At 48.6% G+C, this 13,814-nt stretch overlaps 1 protein-coding gene across 6 annotated transcripts in view; it reads left to right on the plus strand.

Moving 5' to 3' along the window:
* The window catches only part of si:ch211-26b3.4 (connector enhancer of kinase suppressor of ras 2), an 824,630-nt gene that overhangs the window by 74,783 nt on the left and 736,033 nt on the right, over nt 1–13,814 (plus strand). For all 6 annotated transcript variants that reach the window (XR_005457712.1, XR_005457711.1, XM_038775303.1 and 3 more), the window contains exon 2: nt 7,515–7,678. Coding sequence is in view for 4 of the 6 variants with exons in the window: in XM_038775303.1 (XP_038631231.1) it covers nt 7,515–7,678 (164 nt within the window). In the remaining 2 variants the exon portion in view is untranslated. The remainder of the gene's footprint in view (nt 1–7,514; nt 7,679–13,814) is intronic.

Consider the following 13,814-nt stretch of genomic DNA (forward strand, 5'->3'; position numbering starts at 1 on the left):
CCGCACATCTTTGGACTGTGGGAGGAAACCGGAGCACCCGGAGGAAACCCACGCACACAGGGGGAGGACGTGCAGACTCCACACAGACAGTGACCCAGCCGGGAATCGAACCTGGGACCCTGGAGCTGTGAAGCATTTATGCTAACCACCATGCTACCCTGCTGCCCCAGGACTTATTTCCTGCTTTGAGCTCTTCTTTTTCTTGAAATTTACTTCTGGCTATATTTGTTGACGGAATACCCTGCAGCAAATGGTGCATCTGACCAAGTGCAGACTTTCCTAACATAAGGTGACTCCCTGTGAATGACAGGCTGTCTTAAGGTGTACTTTCTCACGCTGTCAATTGTCAATCTTTCCCCATTTTCTTTATGATCTGAGAATAGGCTGCAGAACTTAAATTTGTCAGAAAACGTTTGATGTGTTTTAACTGATCTGGCCAAGACATGAGATTGAAACTGCTAAACAATGAGTCTTCGAAAAAAACGCATTTTAAAAACTTATTAAGGAAAGCCTCCATCACCATTGGTATTGGAAGCATTTTAATTTAATTTAATTAATCACAACTGTGTTAACACTGCTGTCAGTGGATTGAGCTTCTTGCTAACAAGAAAATGAATGTTGAATTTTTCTCCAATGAATTCAAATTTTTTGAGGATTGCTATCACAACTGTTGACAGTAATACATATTATAATTGATAACGGTTGTGCTGGCTAAAAATCTATTTTTGAAAATATTTATCTTCAGAATTTTTTTCAACATAAACTCCATAAAACCATAATTTTTAAATAATTTATCTTTATTGTCACAAGTAGGCTGACAAGAACACTACAATGAGGTCACTGAGAAAAGCCCCCAGTCGCCACATTCTGGTTCCTGTTCGGGTACACAGAGGGAGAATTCAGAATGCCCAAATTATCTAACACCACCCAACACTAAGGGCAATTTTGGACACTAAGGGCAATTTATCATGGCCAATCCACCTAACCTGCACATCTTTGAACTGTGGGAGGAAACTGGAGCACCCGGAGGAAACCCACGCACACACGGGGAGAACGTGCAGACTCCGCACAGCCAGTGACCCAGCCGGGAATCGAACCTGGGACCCTGCGGCTCTGGAGCCACGGTGCTAACCACTGTGCTACCGTGCTGCCCAATAATACAGAACATGTACAATTCCAGACTCAACTCCCCCCATTCCCCCCCCCTCTCCGGCCCCGACCCCTCACACTAAGAAAAGAAAGAAAAACAACCGGGTCAAAACTAGACCCCCCCTCCCCCCCAAAGTTCTCCTTACATCTGGCGGAGACCAACTCTCTGAAGTAAAAAGTGAAAGACTGCAGTCTCAAGTAGAGCCCTTCTGCTGACCCCCTCATGATATACTTGATCTTTTTTAAGTGCAAAAACTCCACAGTCATTCCACCAGAATGAAGCACTGGGCGGAACTGGAGTCCTCCACCCAAACAGAACTCGCGTTTGGGCTATTAGCGAGGGATTCTCAACACATCCAATTGACCAAATTCCACCCCAGATCTCCTCTGAATACCGGGCAAAAAGGGCTCAAGTCAAAGTTGTCTGGCGGGAGCCACCTCATATGCAACTGCTCTCTACATATCGCCACTGGAAGTTCGCCTGCTGGCTACAAATCTGAGACTAATGTGTGAAAACGATATTTGACCAAAAATGTTCCTGTCCCTTCCATTTCAGTGGTTAAATCGAACCATGTCCAAGACAGCAAGGTCATTCTACCCATTGTCTCTGTGCGACTCTTCTGACAGCAATTGAATACAAATCCCTTTGCATTAACTGCTTGAATTGCTCCTGAAGATTGGAAGGTAGCAAATGTCACTCCACTACTTCAGAAAGGAGATAGAGAGAAAATAGGGAACTACCGACCTGTGAGTCTTACATTAGTAAAAGGGAAAATGCCAGAATCTATCCCAAAGGATGTGATAAAAATGGACGCTTGGTCCAATTAATGATCTAATTGCTTATAGTCGACATGGATTTTTGAATGGGAAATCATGTTTGATGAACCTGTCGAAGTTTTTTGAGGATGTTACTAACATAAAGGGGACTTGGTGGACATAGCATACTTGGATCTTCAGAAGGGTTTTGATAAAGTCCCCCATAGGAGGTTGGCTAGAAAAATTAAAGAGCATGGGATAGGTGGTAATATATGGCATGGATTATTTAGGCATTGGTTAACTGATAGACAACACAGAGTAGGTATAAGCGGGTTATTCTCACGTTGGTTGGCGGTGACTAGTGGGGTATCGCAAGGATCAGTACTTGGACCCCAGCTGTTCACAATATATTTCGAGGATTTGGATATGGGGACTAAATGGAATATTTACAAGTTTGCAAATGGCATAAAGCTTAGTAGGAACGTGTGTTGTGAGAATATGCAAGGTGGTTTCAAGGAGATTTAGACACATTGGGGACCTGTGCCAACTCACCCGTGCAGCCCGGTGGAGGTCGTTTAGCTTCTTGCGGCACTGAGTGGCGGTCCTTCCCGAGCTGACGGCTGCTGCCACTTCCTCCCAGGCGCACTGGCTGCCCTGTGGCTGACCCTCCGAGCCCCTTGGGGGAACAGGGCACCCCGTTTGGACTCCACTGCGCCCAACAGTCTGGCCAAGTCGGCATCTCCGAATTTTGGAGCTAGCCTCCATGGTGGTGTGCTGTGTGAGGTTTGCTGCGGGATCGGTTTAAGTGCTGCTGTCCCTTGTTAAGAGGGGGGGGCTCTGCCGGGCATGGTCCCAGGGAATCAGCCGGCGGGGCACTCATTTGTGGTGTGAAGCACATTAAGTGGACCAATCAACGTTAAATACTAACAACGGCTTTGCCATGGGGCAGCACGGTAGCATTGTGGATAGCACAAATGCTTCACAGCTCCAGGGTCCCAGGTTCGATTCCGGCTTGGGTCACTGTCTGTGCGAAGTCTGCACATCCTCCCCATGTGTGCGTGGGTTTCCTCCGGGTGCTCCGGTTTCCTCCCACAGCCCAAAGATGTGCAGGTTAGGTGGATTGGCCATGATAAATTGCCCGTAGTGTCCAAAATTGCCCTTAGTGTTGGGTGGGGTTACTGGGTTATGGGGATAGGGTGGAGGTGTTGATCTTAGGTAGGCTGCTCTTTCCAAGAGCCAGTGCAGACTCGATGGGCCGAATGGCCTCCTTCTGCACTGTAAATTCTATGTAAAATATCGGCTGCCGGAAAACTCCCAGCATTTTCCACTCACTACCACATTTGGAGCAATTCCAGTTAGATCACGCCCAATGTCTTCACCTGTAGGCCTCAATACCTCAAGTGATCACTTCCCCCACTATCTTCACTGCCGTTACTGCACTTTGGCCCTTAATTACTGCTCAATGCACCCATTATTTCCTTAAGTGTTCACTAATTTCCTACTTTCCCTAATGTAGTTTCTTCCCCACAAATACTTACTTCCGATGCTGTTTATCTTATTTTATTCACACTTTGAATGTTGCAGTTGGCAGCTAGACAGGTATTTACTGATGATCTCTAGTTAAGAAGGTGTCTTGAACTGCTGCAGTCCATATAGTAAAGGTACCCACAGCATCATTAAATCGTGAGTCCCAGGGATTTGACTCAGCAACAAGATCAGGGTGTTGTGCGACTTGAAGTGGGACCATGAAAGTGATGGGGTTCCCGATACGCCTCCTGCCTTTGTTGTTCTAGGTGATGAAGGTCGCGTGTTTGGGAGGTGCTGCTGGAGAAGCCGTGGCAACTTGCTGCAGTGCATTCTGGAGATGGTGTGCGTAGCAGCCTAGACGCACTGCTGTTGGAGGGAACAGTTACTTAAGTCAGTGGATGGTGTGGTGATCGAGAAAAATGCTTTTCCTGGATGGTGTTGCGTCTCTTGTGTGTTGTTTGAGGTACGGAGGGTGGAGAGCATTCAATCTGAGTTGGAGAGGCTTTGGGGAGTTGGTAGGTGGTCCGCTCGCCACAGAATACCCAACCCTTATCATCTGATGAAGTATCCACAGCAGCAACGTGACTCGTCCAGTTGAGTTTCTGTTGAATAGAGCCCATATACCCATATCCATAACAGGTACTGACAGACCGAGCATCTGCCTCCTCCTTCACATAACACCATGTCCTCTAACATCCTGTGGGAATATCTCCGGAGATGAACTTGAACATATGTGCTCACATTGCTATTGATTTCAATGATATCAATGTCTGAAAAACATTCTCAGAACCACAATACATACCGTAGTTGTGCGTCTTCCACTTTCCCGCACTCACCCAGTGTTTCTTGATAAGATTTATTCTTGCGAGCCTATCCGCTTTGAATTCAGCTCGATAGGTGAATGGGAGATTAGAGATAATTATGGTGGTGATCCCTCAATGGTAATGGCTATAAAGGGATTAAGTACGACAAGTGTAGAATGGTTAACAACCAGAAGGAATTATAAGCACTTGCATCTGGTCATGCCTCAGATGGCAGGAATCAGCAATGGTTCCCCTAAAAGAGGTGTAGGCATCTGCCAGTGGTATTTCAGAATAAGCAAGGGAACATATTGGGCTGTATTCTCCTATTCTGAGGCTATGTCCCCATGCTGGCGTGGGAATGGTAGCGTTTTACGCCAGATAAAATGGCGTAAAACGGCCTCCAATCCTCCGTTTGCCTGGGGGCTAGAAGGACGGCAGCGTAGAGAACCCGGCTCCAGCTGCCGAGATGGCCTGGAGAATTGCTGGGTCCGTGGCCGCCAACGGCAGCTTCATGGCAGAGGCAAGCAAAATAGTGCCCCCCTTTTGGCCGGCTTGTGCGCAACAGACCACCCCCCCCACAGTGCCCCCAGCCCTAATAACATCCCCTTGCCCGCAGATCGGCCTTCCCCTGACTGGCGGCGCTAGACTGAGTCCGTAGCTGCCACGCTGATTTTCCGATGGGTGAGACCACATGCGACCGACGCCGTCGGAATCTCGGCCTGTCGGGGGTGGAGCATCGGGGGGCAGGTCTCAGGCAATGTCCACATTGATATAAAAAAGTAAACTTTTCATACAGTAATGTTTATAGTTTCCTGCCAGAGTATGGATTATAACCAACATCTGGCATTGCCCTGTGGGAAGGGGATTTGGCTGCAAAGAGTGAGAAGTGCCCGGTAGTTGGGAACTCTGATTCTGCCTGGAACAAACCCTCAACATTTGTTTTTGCAGGATTCATTCGTAATGCTTTAAATGTTTGCTAGAAAGCATACAGTGCAGTTTTTTTCTGCCATACCGACAGGAATTGTCACAGCACGGTAGCACAGTAGGGCATCGCGGTAGCACAAGTGGTTAGCACTGTGGCTTCACAGCGCCAGGGTCGCAGATTCGATTCCCAACTGGGTCACTGTCTGTGCGGAGTCTGCACGTTCTCCCCATGTTTGCGTGGGTTTCCTCCGGGTGCTCCGGTTTCCTCCCACAGTCCAGTGGATTGCCCATGCTAAATTGCCCTTAGTGTCCAAAAAGGTTAGGAGGAGTAATTGGGTTAAGTAATTGGGTTACGGGGATAGGGTGGAAGTGAGGGCTTAAGTGGGTCGGTGCAGACTCGATGGGCCGAATGGCCTCCTTCAGCACGGTATGTTCTATGAATTAATTACACATTTCTGTGTAATTAATTAAGAGTCAATGCAAATAAATTGTTTTATTTTGTTTGGAGGCCTTGTGGCACAGTGGGAGCGATCCAACCTCTGGACTACACGCCAGGACGTGTTGACCGTATGTGACAACTGGAAGACTTTGGGAATATTTGATTCTAAGAATTGGACAATTTAACGGTTAACAGCCTGGGGTTTGAGTTTGCTTGACTGCAGTGGTCATGTTTTTTTAAAAAATCATGCTATTTTGCAGGATCTGCGTGTTTTTAGCAGCCAGAAGGTGAAATTGACAAAGGAATCTGTTTTTCAATCTGGACTAATGGACTGTGGTTTGACTGGGAAAGTCCCTTGGGAGTTAATGTGCTTTGCAGCCTACTGGAATAATTTGGAGTTTCAGCTTGGGGTGATGTGATCATTGCTGGGTGGAGCCAAGGAACGCAGAGGGAGATTTTGAAATGCTTAAGAGAGGCAGTTTTCTGGAGAACCTTTGGAGAGAGGAGTTAAATGGGCAGCACGGTAGCATAGTGGTGAGCACAATTGCTTCACATCTCCAGGGTCCCAGGTTCGATTCCCGGCTTGGGTCACTGTCTGTGCGGAGTCTGCACGTTCTCCCCGTATGTGCCTGGGTTTCCTCCGGGTGCTCCAGTTTCCTCCCACAGTCCAAAGATCTGCAGGTTAGGTGGATCGGACATGATAAATTGCCCTTAGTGTCCAAAATTGCCCTTAGTATTGGGTGGGGTTGCTGGGTTATGGGGATAGGGTGGTGGTGTGGACTTGGGTAGGGTGCTCTTTCCAAGAGCCAGTGCAGACTCGATGGGCTGAATGGCCTCCTTCTGCACTGTAAATTCTATGAAAATCCTGATCAGCCTTATGCTGAGTCCAGAATTTTCCCACAGTAAGACAGATTGAGAGCTATATGTTTCTTTTCTGGTTGTTTAATGGAAAATTGAATAGTATTTAAGGTGTAATTGTAAGCTGTTCCTTTCAGGTGTGAAGTTAAAAAGTTTAATATTGCAGTTTTAAAAATACCAAAGCCCTGTTTCTTCATGCAGTCTCTCCTGGAGCGAATCATTCTTTCCACACAGTCTTACAAATAAACTTAAATATTGGGGTTTTGGTCTGGTACCCTGGCCACTGTTCGGGTCTGGCCTCGATCATAATGCATTGAAGGAGCGTTCATAATGCAGCTCATCGGGCTGATAGTTAGCCCGGGAATATTTCTCCACTATTCCCCCAAAGGGGAAAACAGAGGGTGGGACCTTCTGCCACCCTCCCGTGCGTGATTTGTGGTGGCCGCAATTGGTGATGGTCCCGCTGCTGTCGATGGGGTTTCCCGTTATTTGCACCTTCCACTGCTGGAGAATCCATGGTAGAACTGTAAGATTCCCATGGGCAAGAGCAACCGTAAAATATCGGCCAGTGGGTGTGTGAAGATACGCTACATAAAATACACATATTTTGTGTGGGGAGCATGTTTAGGAATATTCACATTCTGGACATACTTGTATTTGGAATTGGTGCCTTGCTAATAACTGCTTGATAGTTAACCGGGACACCAAATAACCTAAGATGAGTGGCCCTATTCAGAACACACTACAGTGTGATCATTATCAGAACAACATAGTGAGCCAGAATCAGGTTGCAAATACTGCAGTTTCTGTGAATCCAAAACGTGTCCCACCGTGATAACAAACCTGTTATGATCCAGAATGCACCATCAGAAACAATAGTAAAATAGATTCAGTAGTGACTTGCCAAAAGGAATTGGATTTTTCTATCACCATAGGCAAAGATAAAGGGAATTGGGTTAATCCCAGAAGGCTGGTGCTGGCAGAAAGGCCTCCTCCTGTGCTGGATGACTCTGATCAATGTAGTACTCATTCTCTTTTTGTTTCAATGTTGTGTACAGGGCTCGACGACTGCCTTCAACAATACATAAAGAACTTTGAAAGGGAAAAGATCAATGGAGATCAGCTTTTGCACATTACGCACCAAGAGCTTGAGGAATTAGGCGTCACTCGCATTGGCCATCAGGAACTTATCTTGGAAGCAGTTGACCTGCTGTGTGCATTGGTAAGTTCCAGTTCCATCTCTTTTTTGCCTTTCTCTGCTACTAAGCAACGAAGGCAGCAGTTGGCGGTTGGACATGATGTGAAGCAAATGCGGTTAACCATAATTTCATTAAATTTAGTGGCCATTCGTTATGTCATTTTCTTTTTTGCTTTCAAAGTAATAATACGCTATTCATTAAGTGGAACTTTTGGAGTGCATGTTGACACTCGCTTCCACTTCATACCCAAAAACCATTGGCAATGCACCTGACAATTTCTGGCTTTGTGGGCAGCCTAGAAGCCCAATTCTTTGCAGCGTGTCTTGAACTCACAACTTTCTAAATGTTAACACTTAGCCACAGCTGTTACTTACCGGCAGCATATATTGGGCTTGGTTCTCCAGTCCCCCAACCAAGTGATTCTCGGCTGTGCGCCATTTGCTGGTGGCGGGATTCCCTACTCTTGCCGCTTGTCAATGGGATTTCATATTGAAGCCACCCCATGTCACTGGGAAATCCGAGGGCGGGGGTGTGCTGCCGGCAGAAACAGAGAATTCCAAAGCCTGGAGCGTAGAGCCCCAGCAGTGACCAACAAAACCAGCAAGACCGAGGATGTGAAGGACTTGCCAATCTCAGCACAGGGCATTGTTTAAATAAATGTTTGAAGGGCAGCATGGTGGCGCAGTGGTTAACATTGCTGCCTCACACCCTACCTCCGACCATGTCGCAGGCCACCATCTCGCTGATATTAAAGCGGGACAAGGACCCGGAATCCTGCGGGTCTTACAGGCCAATCTCCCTAATCAATGTGGATGCCAAGCTCCTGGCCAAGGTCCTGGCGATTAGAATTGAGGACTCTGTACCGGAGGTGATTGGGGACGACCAAACAGGCTTTGTTCAAGGCAGACAGCTGGCAGTCAACTTGAGAAGATTGCTTAATGTGATTATGATGCCCCCGACGGGCAAGGAGGTGGAGGTAGTGGTGGCAATTGACGCTGAGAAGGCCTTTGACTGGGTGAAGTGGGACTATTTGTTGGAGGTACTCGGACGGTTTGGGTTCGGGGAGGGACTGGTTAATTAGGTCAGACTATTGTACCAGGTCCCAAAAGCTAGCGTAAGGACAAAGAGGACTACGTCAGATTATTTCAATCCACATCGCGGGACCAGACAGGGATGCCCACGCTCCCCGTTGCTGTTCGTGCTGGCCATAGAACCGTTGGCGATTGCTCTGAGAGCTGCAAAGGGGTGGAAGGGAATGACTAGAGGGGGCGGTGGAGCACAAGGTCTCCCTCTATGCGGACGACCTGCTCCTGTACCTGTCGGACCCACTGGCCGGGATGGACAATATACTGGAAACACTGAGAAAGTTTGGCCGGTTCTCAGGGTAGAAATTAAATATGGCCATGAGTGAGATGTTTGTGGTGCAGGCAAGGGGCCAGTAGAATAGGCTGAAGGAGCTGCCATTTAGGCTGGTTGGGGAAAGTTTCCGGTACTTGGGGATACAGGTGGCACGAGACTGGGGCAGGTTACATAAGTTAAATTTGGCTAGAGTGGTGGAACAAACGAAGAGGGAGTTTCGGAGATGGGATGCACCCCCGCTATCACTTCCGGGGAGGGTGCAGACGGTAAAGATGACATCCTCCCAAGATTCCTGTTCATTTTTCAGTGCCTCCCGATCTTTATCCCGAAGTCCTTCTTCAAAAGGACCAGCAAAATTATTATGAGCTGTCTCTGGGCGGGAAAATCCCCGTGGGTGAGGAAGGCGATGCTGGAAAGGAACCGCAGCGAGAGGGGACTGGCGTTGCCAAATCTGATCAACTATTACTGGGCGGCTAACGTAGCCATGATAAGGAAATGGATGGTGGGTACGGGGTCTATTTGGGAGCGGGTGGAGGCGGCTTCCTGCAGGGTCACCAGCTTGGCAGCCCTGGTCACGGCTCCCCTATCGCTTTCGCCGGCCAGGTACTCCACCAGCCTGGTAGTGGGGGTGGCCCTGCGGACATGGGACCAGTGGAGGAAACATGTAGGGGAGGTGGGTACGTCGGTCTGGGCTCCAATATTTGATAACCATCGATTCGCCCCTGGGAACATGGATGGAGGGTTTCGAACATGGCGGCAGGCGGGGTTGAGGAGGGTTCTGTGAGGATATGTTCCTGGAGGGGAGCTTTGTGAGCTTGAGGGCGTTGGAGGAGAAATTTGGGCTGGTAAGGGGAAATTACTTTAGGTACTTACAGGTGCAGGACTTTATACGCAGACAGGTCCCATCCTTCCCATGCCTCCCGCCAATAAGGATCCAGGACAGAATAGTCTCTAGAGGAGAAGGAGACGAGGGTAGAGTCTCGGATATCTACAAGGTGCTCATGAAGGGGGAAGAGTCCCAGACGGAGGAACTGAAACTCAAATGGGAGGATGAACTCGGCGGGAGATGGAGGACAGGGTATGGGCGGAAGCCCTGAGTATGGTAAACTCAACACAACATGTGCCAGGCTCAGCCTGATTCAGTTTAAGGTCGTTCACCAGGCCCACATGACGGTGGCTTGGATGAGCAAATTCTTTGGGGTAGAGGACAAGTGTGCGAGATGCGCGGGAGGACCAGCGAACCACGTACACATGTTTTGGGAATGCCCTAAGCTTCGGGGGTACTGGGAGGGATTTGCGGATGTCATGTCCCGGGTACTGAAATAAGGGTGGTGATGAGTTCAGAGGTGGCAATTTTCGGGGTTTCGGAAGACCCCGGAGTCCAGGAGGAGAAAGAGGCCGATGTCATGGCCTTTACTTCCCTGATAGCCCGGCGATGAATACTGTTGGCCTGGACGGACTCAAAACCCCTGAAGACTGAACTATGGCTTTCGGACATGTCGAGTTTTCTGGGTATGGAAAAAATCAAGTTCGCCTTGAGGGGATCTGTACTGGGGTTCACCCGAAGGTGGCAATCATGCAACGACTTCTTCGCGGGAGACTGAATGTCAGCAGGGGGGAGGGGGCGGGGGGGGGGGGGGGGGGGGGGTGGGGGGGGGGGGAGAGACAGAGGTGGGCGGGGAGGTTAGAGTAGAGTAGGAGGGATAAATAGACGGGTAGTGTTTATGGGAGAGGAGCGGTTATTTGCGCTATGGTTTGGTTGAAGTGTTGGTTTTCCATTGTTGTTTACATATTTCTGTAATCTGTAATTCTTTACAATGCCAAAAAATACCTCAATAAAATTGTTTGTTAAAAAAACACAATGCTGCCTCACGGCGCCGAGGTCCCAGGTTAGAATCCCGACCCTAAATCACCGTCCATATGGAGTTTGCACATTCTCCCCGTGTTTGCGTAGGTTTCGCCCCCACAACCCAAAGATGTTCAGGGTAGATGGATTGGCTGCGCTAAAATGCCCCTTAATTGGAAAAAATTAATTGGGTACTTTAAATTTAAAAAGAAAGAAATGTTTGCAAAGTCCAGCTTAATACCTAGCCAAAATCACCTGATGGGTGAGCATCTGGTAGTAGTAGGCCACAGTTGAAGAGTCTGTGACTGGGAGCCAGCAGGTTCACAGACGCTTTGGCCGTGCTTAACCCAAAAAATCCCTAAGTGGCATTTTGGGCGTGTTTGGCAGGGTGTTGTCTACCAACTTTTTGGGTGAGATCCAGACCTGGATGCACCTACGCTGGGTGCATCCAGGTCTAGGCCTTGGGTAGTTTCGCTCACACTTCGAATTTTTTTAGCAATGGGGAGCAGAACTCACTGGTGAGACCGGCTCCTCGGAAATCGGGATGCCATTTTCAAAGCGTTCGCCAATCTCTCAGTGAGCTTGAGGGTCCCCTCCCCCCCCCCCCCCCCCCCCCCACCCCCCTCCCTCTACACACACACACACGCGCACACACACACACCCATGGGCAATACCACCCCCTCCCCCACAGTCATGGGCATAAGCCCCCTCAAAGGGGTTACAGAGGGCCCTCTTTCAGGCGCCTCTTCAGGACCACCCCCTACGTCCCCCAACCTTTAGGAGGCCCTTTCATATCCCTACTAGATGCTCCCACCCTTCCTTTGCCCCCCGCCTCCCCCCCAACCCCCTTTCATGAGAACGGCTCCCTTCAGAAATTGCCAGTGACAACCTGGCAACCTGGCACCGCCAACCGGCGAGAAGTGCCCCAGCACCCAGGCAGTGCCAATTGGGCTCCCTGGCAGTGTCAGGTTGCCACTTCCAGGTTTCCCAGTTGGCATTGCCAGGGCACCCGGGTGCCAGGGCGAGTGCTAGTGTACGGCCCTGCCCTGACCCTGACCACCCAGGAGGTTCTAATGGCCATCACGACTAGTCTCCACTGCAGTACTAATTGGCGCTCGGTTGAGGCCTCGCCAGTGCAGTCGGTGACTCCCGGACGCTGCCTGAATAGGCATCTGCATATTCAAATGAGCCTAATGGTGCATTTAAATATCATTATCTGGATCATGGCCAGCGAGGGTGTGATTCAGATTGCGCCAGGCTCCGTGAGTTGGGTGACACGCGATCGGTTCTTGCGAAGCTGGACGCACCGCGATGGCTGAATCACTTCCCGCCGGACAATAACTGGCTCACCTCTCTGGTTTTTACCAGAGTGGAGGCAGTTAAAATCAGGGCCTCATCACCAGTGGAACCTTATCTGAGTCAACATTTGGCTCTTGCCAGTATTCCACATTCAACGGAGCTTTCCCTCATTGTTGTACGTGGGACTTAGCTGAGCGAAATTTGTTAACCTACATAAATGATGACTGCACATTAAAGTAATTTGTTGTATCCACGGCATGTTTATGAAGATGTGGTACCGAATTATATAACTGCAGTTTTTGTTTGGGCGCTCCAATTAAAAATGTATTTAATTTGATTCTAATAGGAAGTAATGACATGGTTCACCAAGAGAGGAAAGTAAATTATTTTAATTTCAGCTTCTGGTAGTATTGCTTCTTTAAGCTGGTGAAGGCGGCATAATTTGCTCATCAATCCCATCGTTTATGTGCTTTTTGTTATTACAACCAATGTGTACTGTGCAAGACAGTAGTTCTATATTAAATAGATCCTGTAGTTACTGGATACCTTCAGCCACTAGACATTCGATCCTTTACATGGCAGCCATTAACATAGCAACTGCAGCCTAAATTCATTGAATTACTGCAGTGCAGATCTGGTGGAGGTGGGACAACATGAGATAGCAGCATAATTCATGTCTCAAGCCCTAATATATATGATAATCTAATATAATTACAAAATCCAGATCCGTATTAACTTACCCAGAGGCAGTCAACACATGCTTAAATCTAAAATAAGCATAATGTTTAGCCTTGGGGAGGGAAAAGACTAATTTTATGCACATTATTCTCAATTAAACTTTTCTAACAGTGCACTGCTGCTTGTTATCCGCACCTGTTGCAAATAAATAAATACCCTTGTATTTGTCGTTCTTTGAATGCACACCCAGTGACCTCTGCCGCTGGGTATTCCATATTTAATTTGAGAAGACAGCGGAAAGCAGAGCCAACCTTCTTTCAGAACATTGAAAATCTAGGGGCGTGTTTTTTGCTGTCCTGCTGGCAGGACGGGGTCTGATGGAGCCTTTTTTAAAGGGAGTCCTGATGTGAGCTGAAAGAAATATTGCCCTCCCTGTGACACCTAGCCGCCCAAGTATATGGGGAACCCCACCCCTTCCCACAAGCACCCCCCCCACACACACACACACAAGCACCGGGCTCACCCCTTTCCACCCCCACCTAAGGGGAACACCCCAGCCCCCACACACACACATAAAGGAAATCCCCCCCAATGGAGATCTCCAGAGGGCCTATCCTTGGCATCGCTAGGCTGGCACTGCCAGGGAGAAGTGCTAAGGGCAGTGTCGGGGCACGTCTCCCTGGCAGTGCCATCCTTATCTGTGGGGGTGGGGTGGGGTGGGTTGCCCTTATTGATTCCCGTTCGCATTTTGCAGAAGCATATGTGAACTTCACCGACAACATGGGAGGGAGTATATCGTGGGGAAGCCCTTTAAGTAGGTGTAAATTTATAAAAATAGATTTATTTCAGGTCACAACCTGGGCGTTAACCACATTTCATCATTGGTGAGGGGTGGGGAAAATCACAGAACAGGGTCTTGTTTGACTGGTTTTGCCAGATTTCCAACTGTTGTCACTGTTTTCACATGTGGGGAACGC

The sequence above is a fragment of the Scyliorhinus canicula genome, chromosome 17 (genome assembly GCF_902713615.1).
Source record: "Scyliorhinus canicula chromosome 17, sScyCan1.1, whole genome shotgun sequence".
Lineage (NCBI taxonomy): Eukaryota > Metazoa > Chordata > Chondrichthyes > Carcharhiniformes > Scyliorhinidae > Scyliorhinus > Scyliorhinus canicula.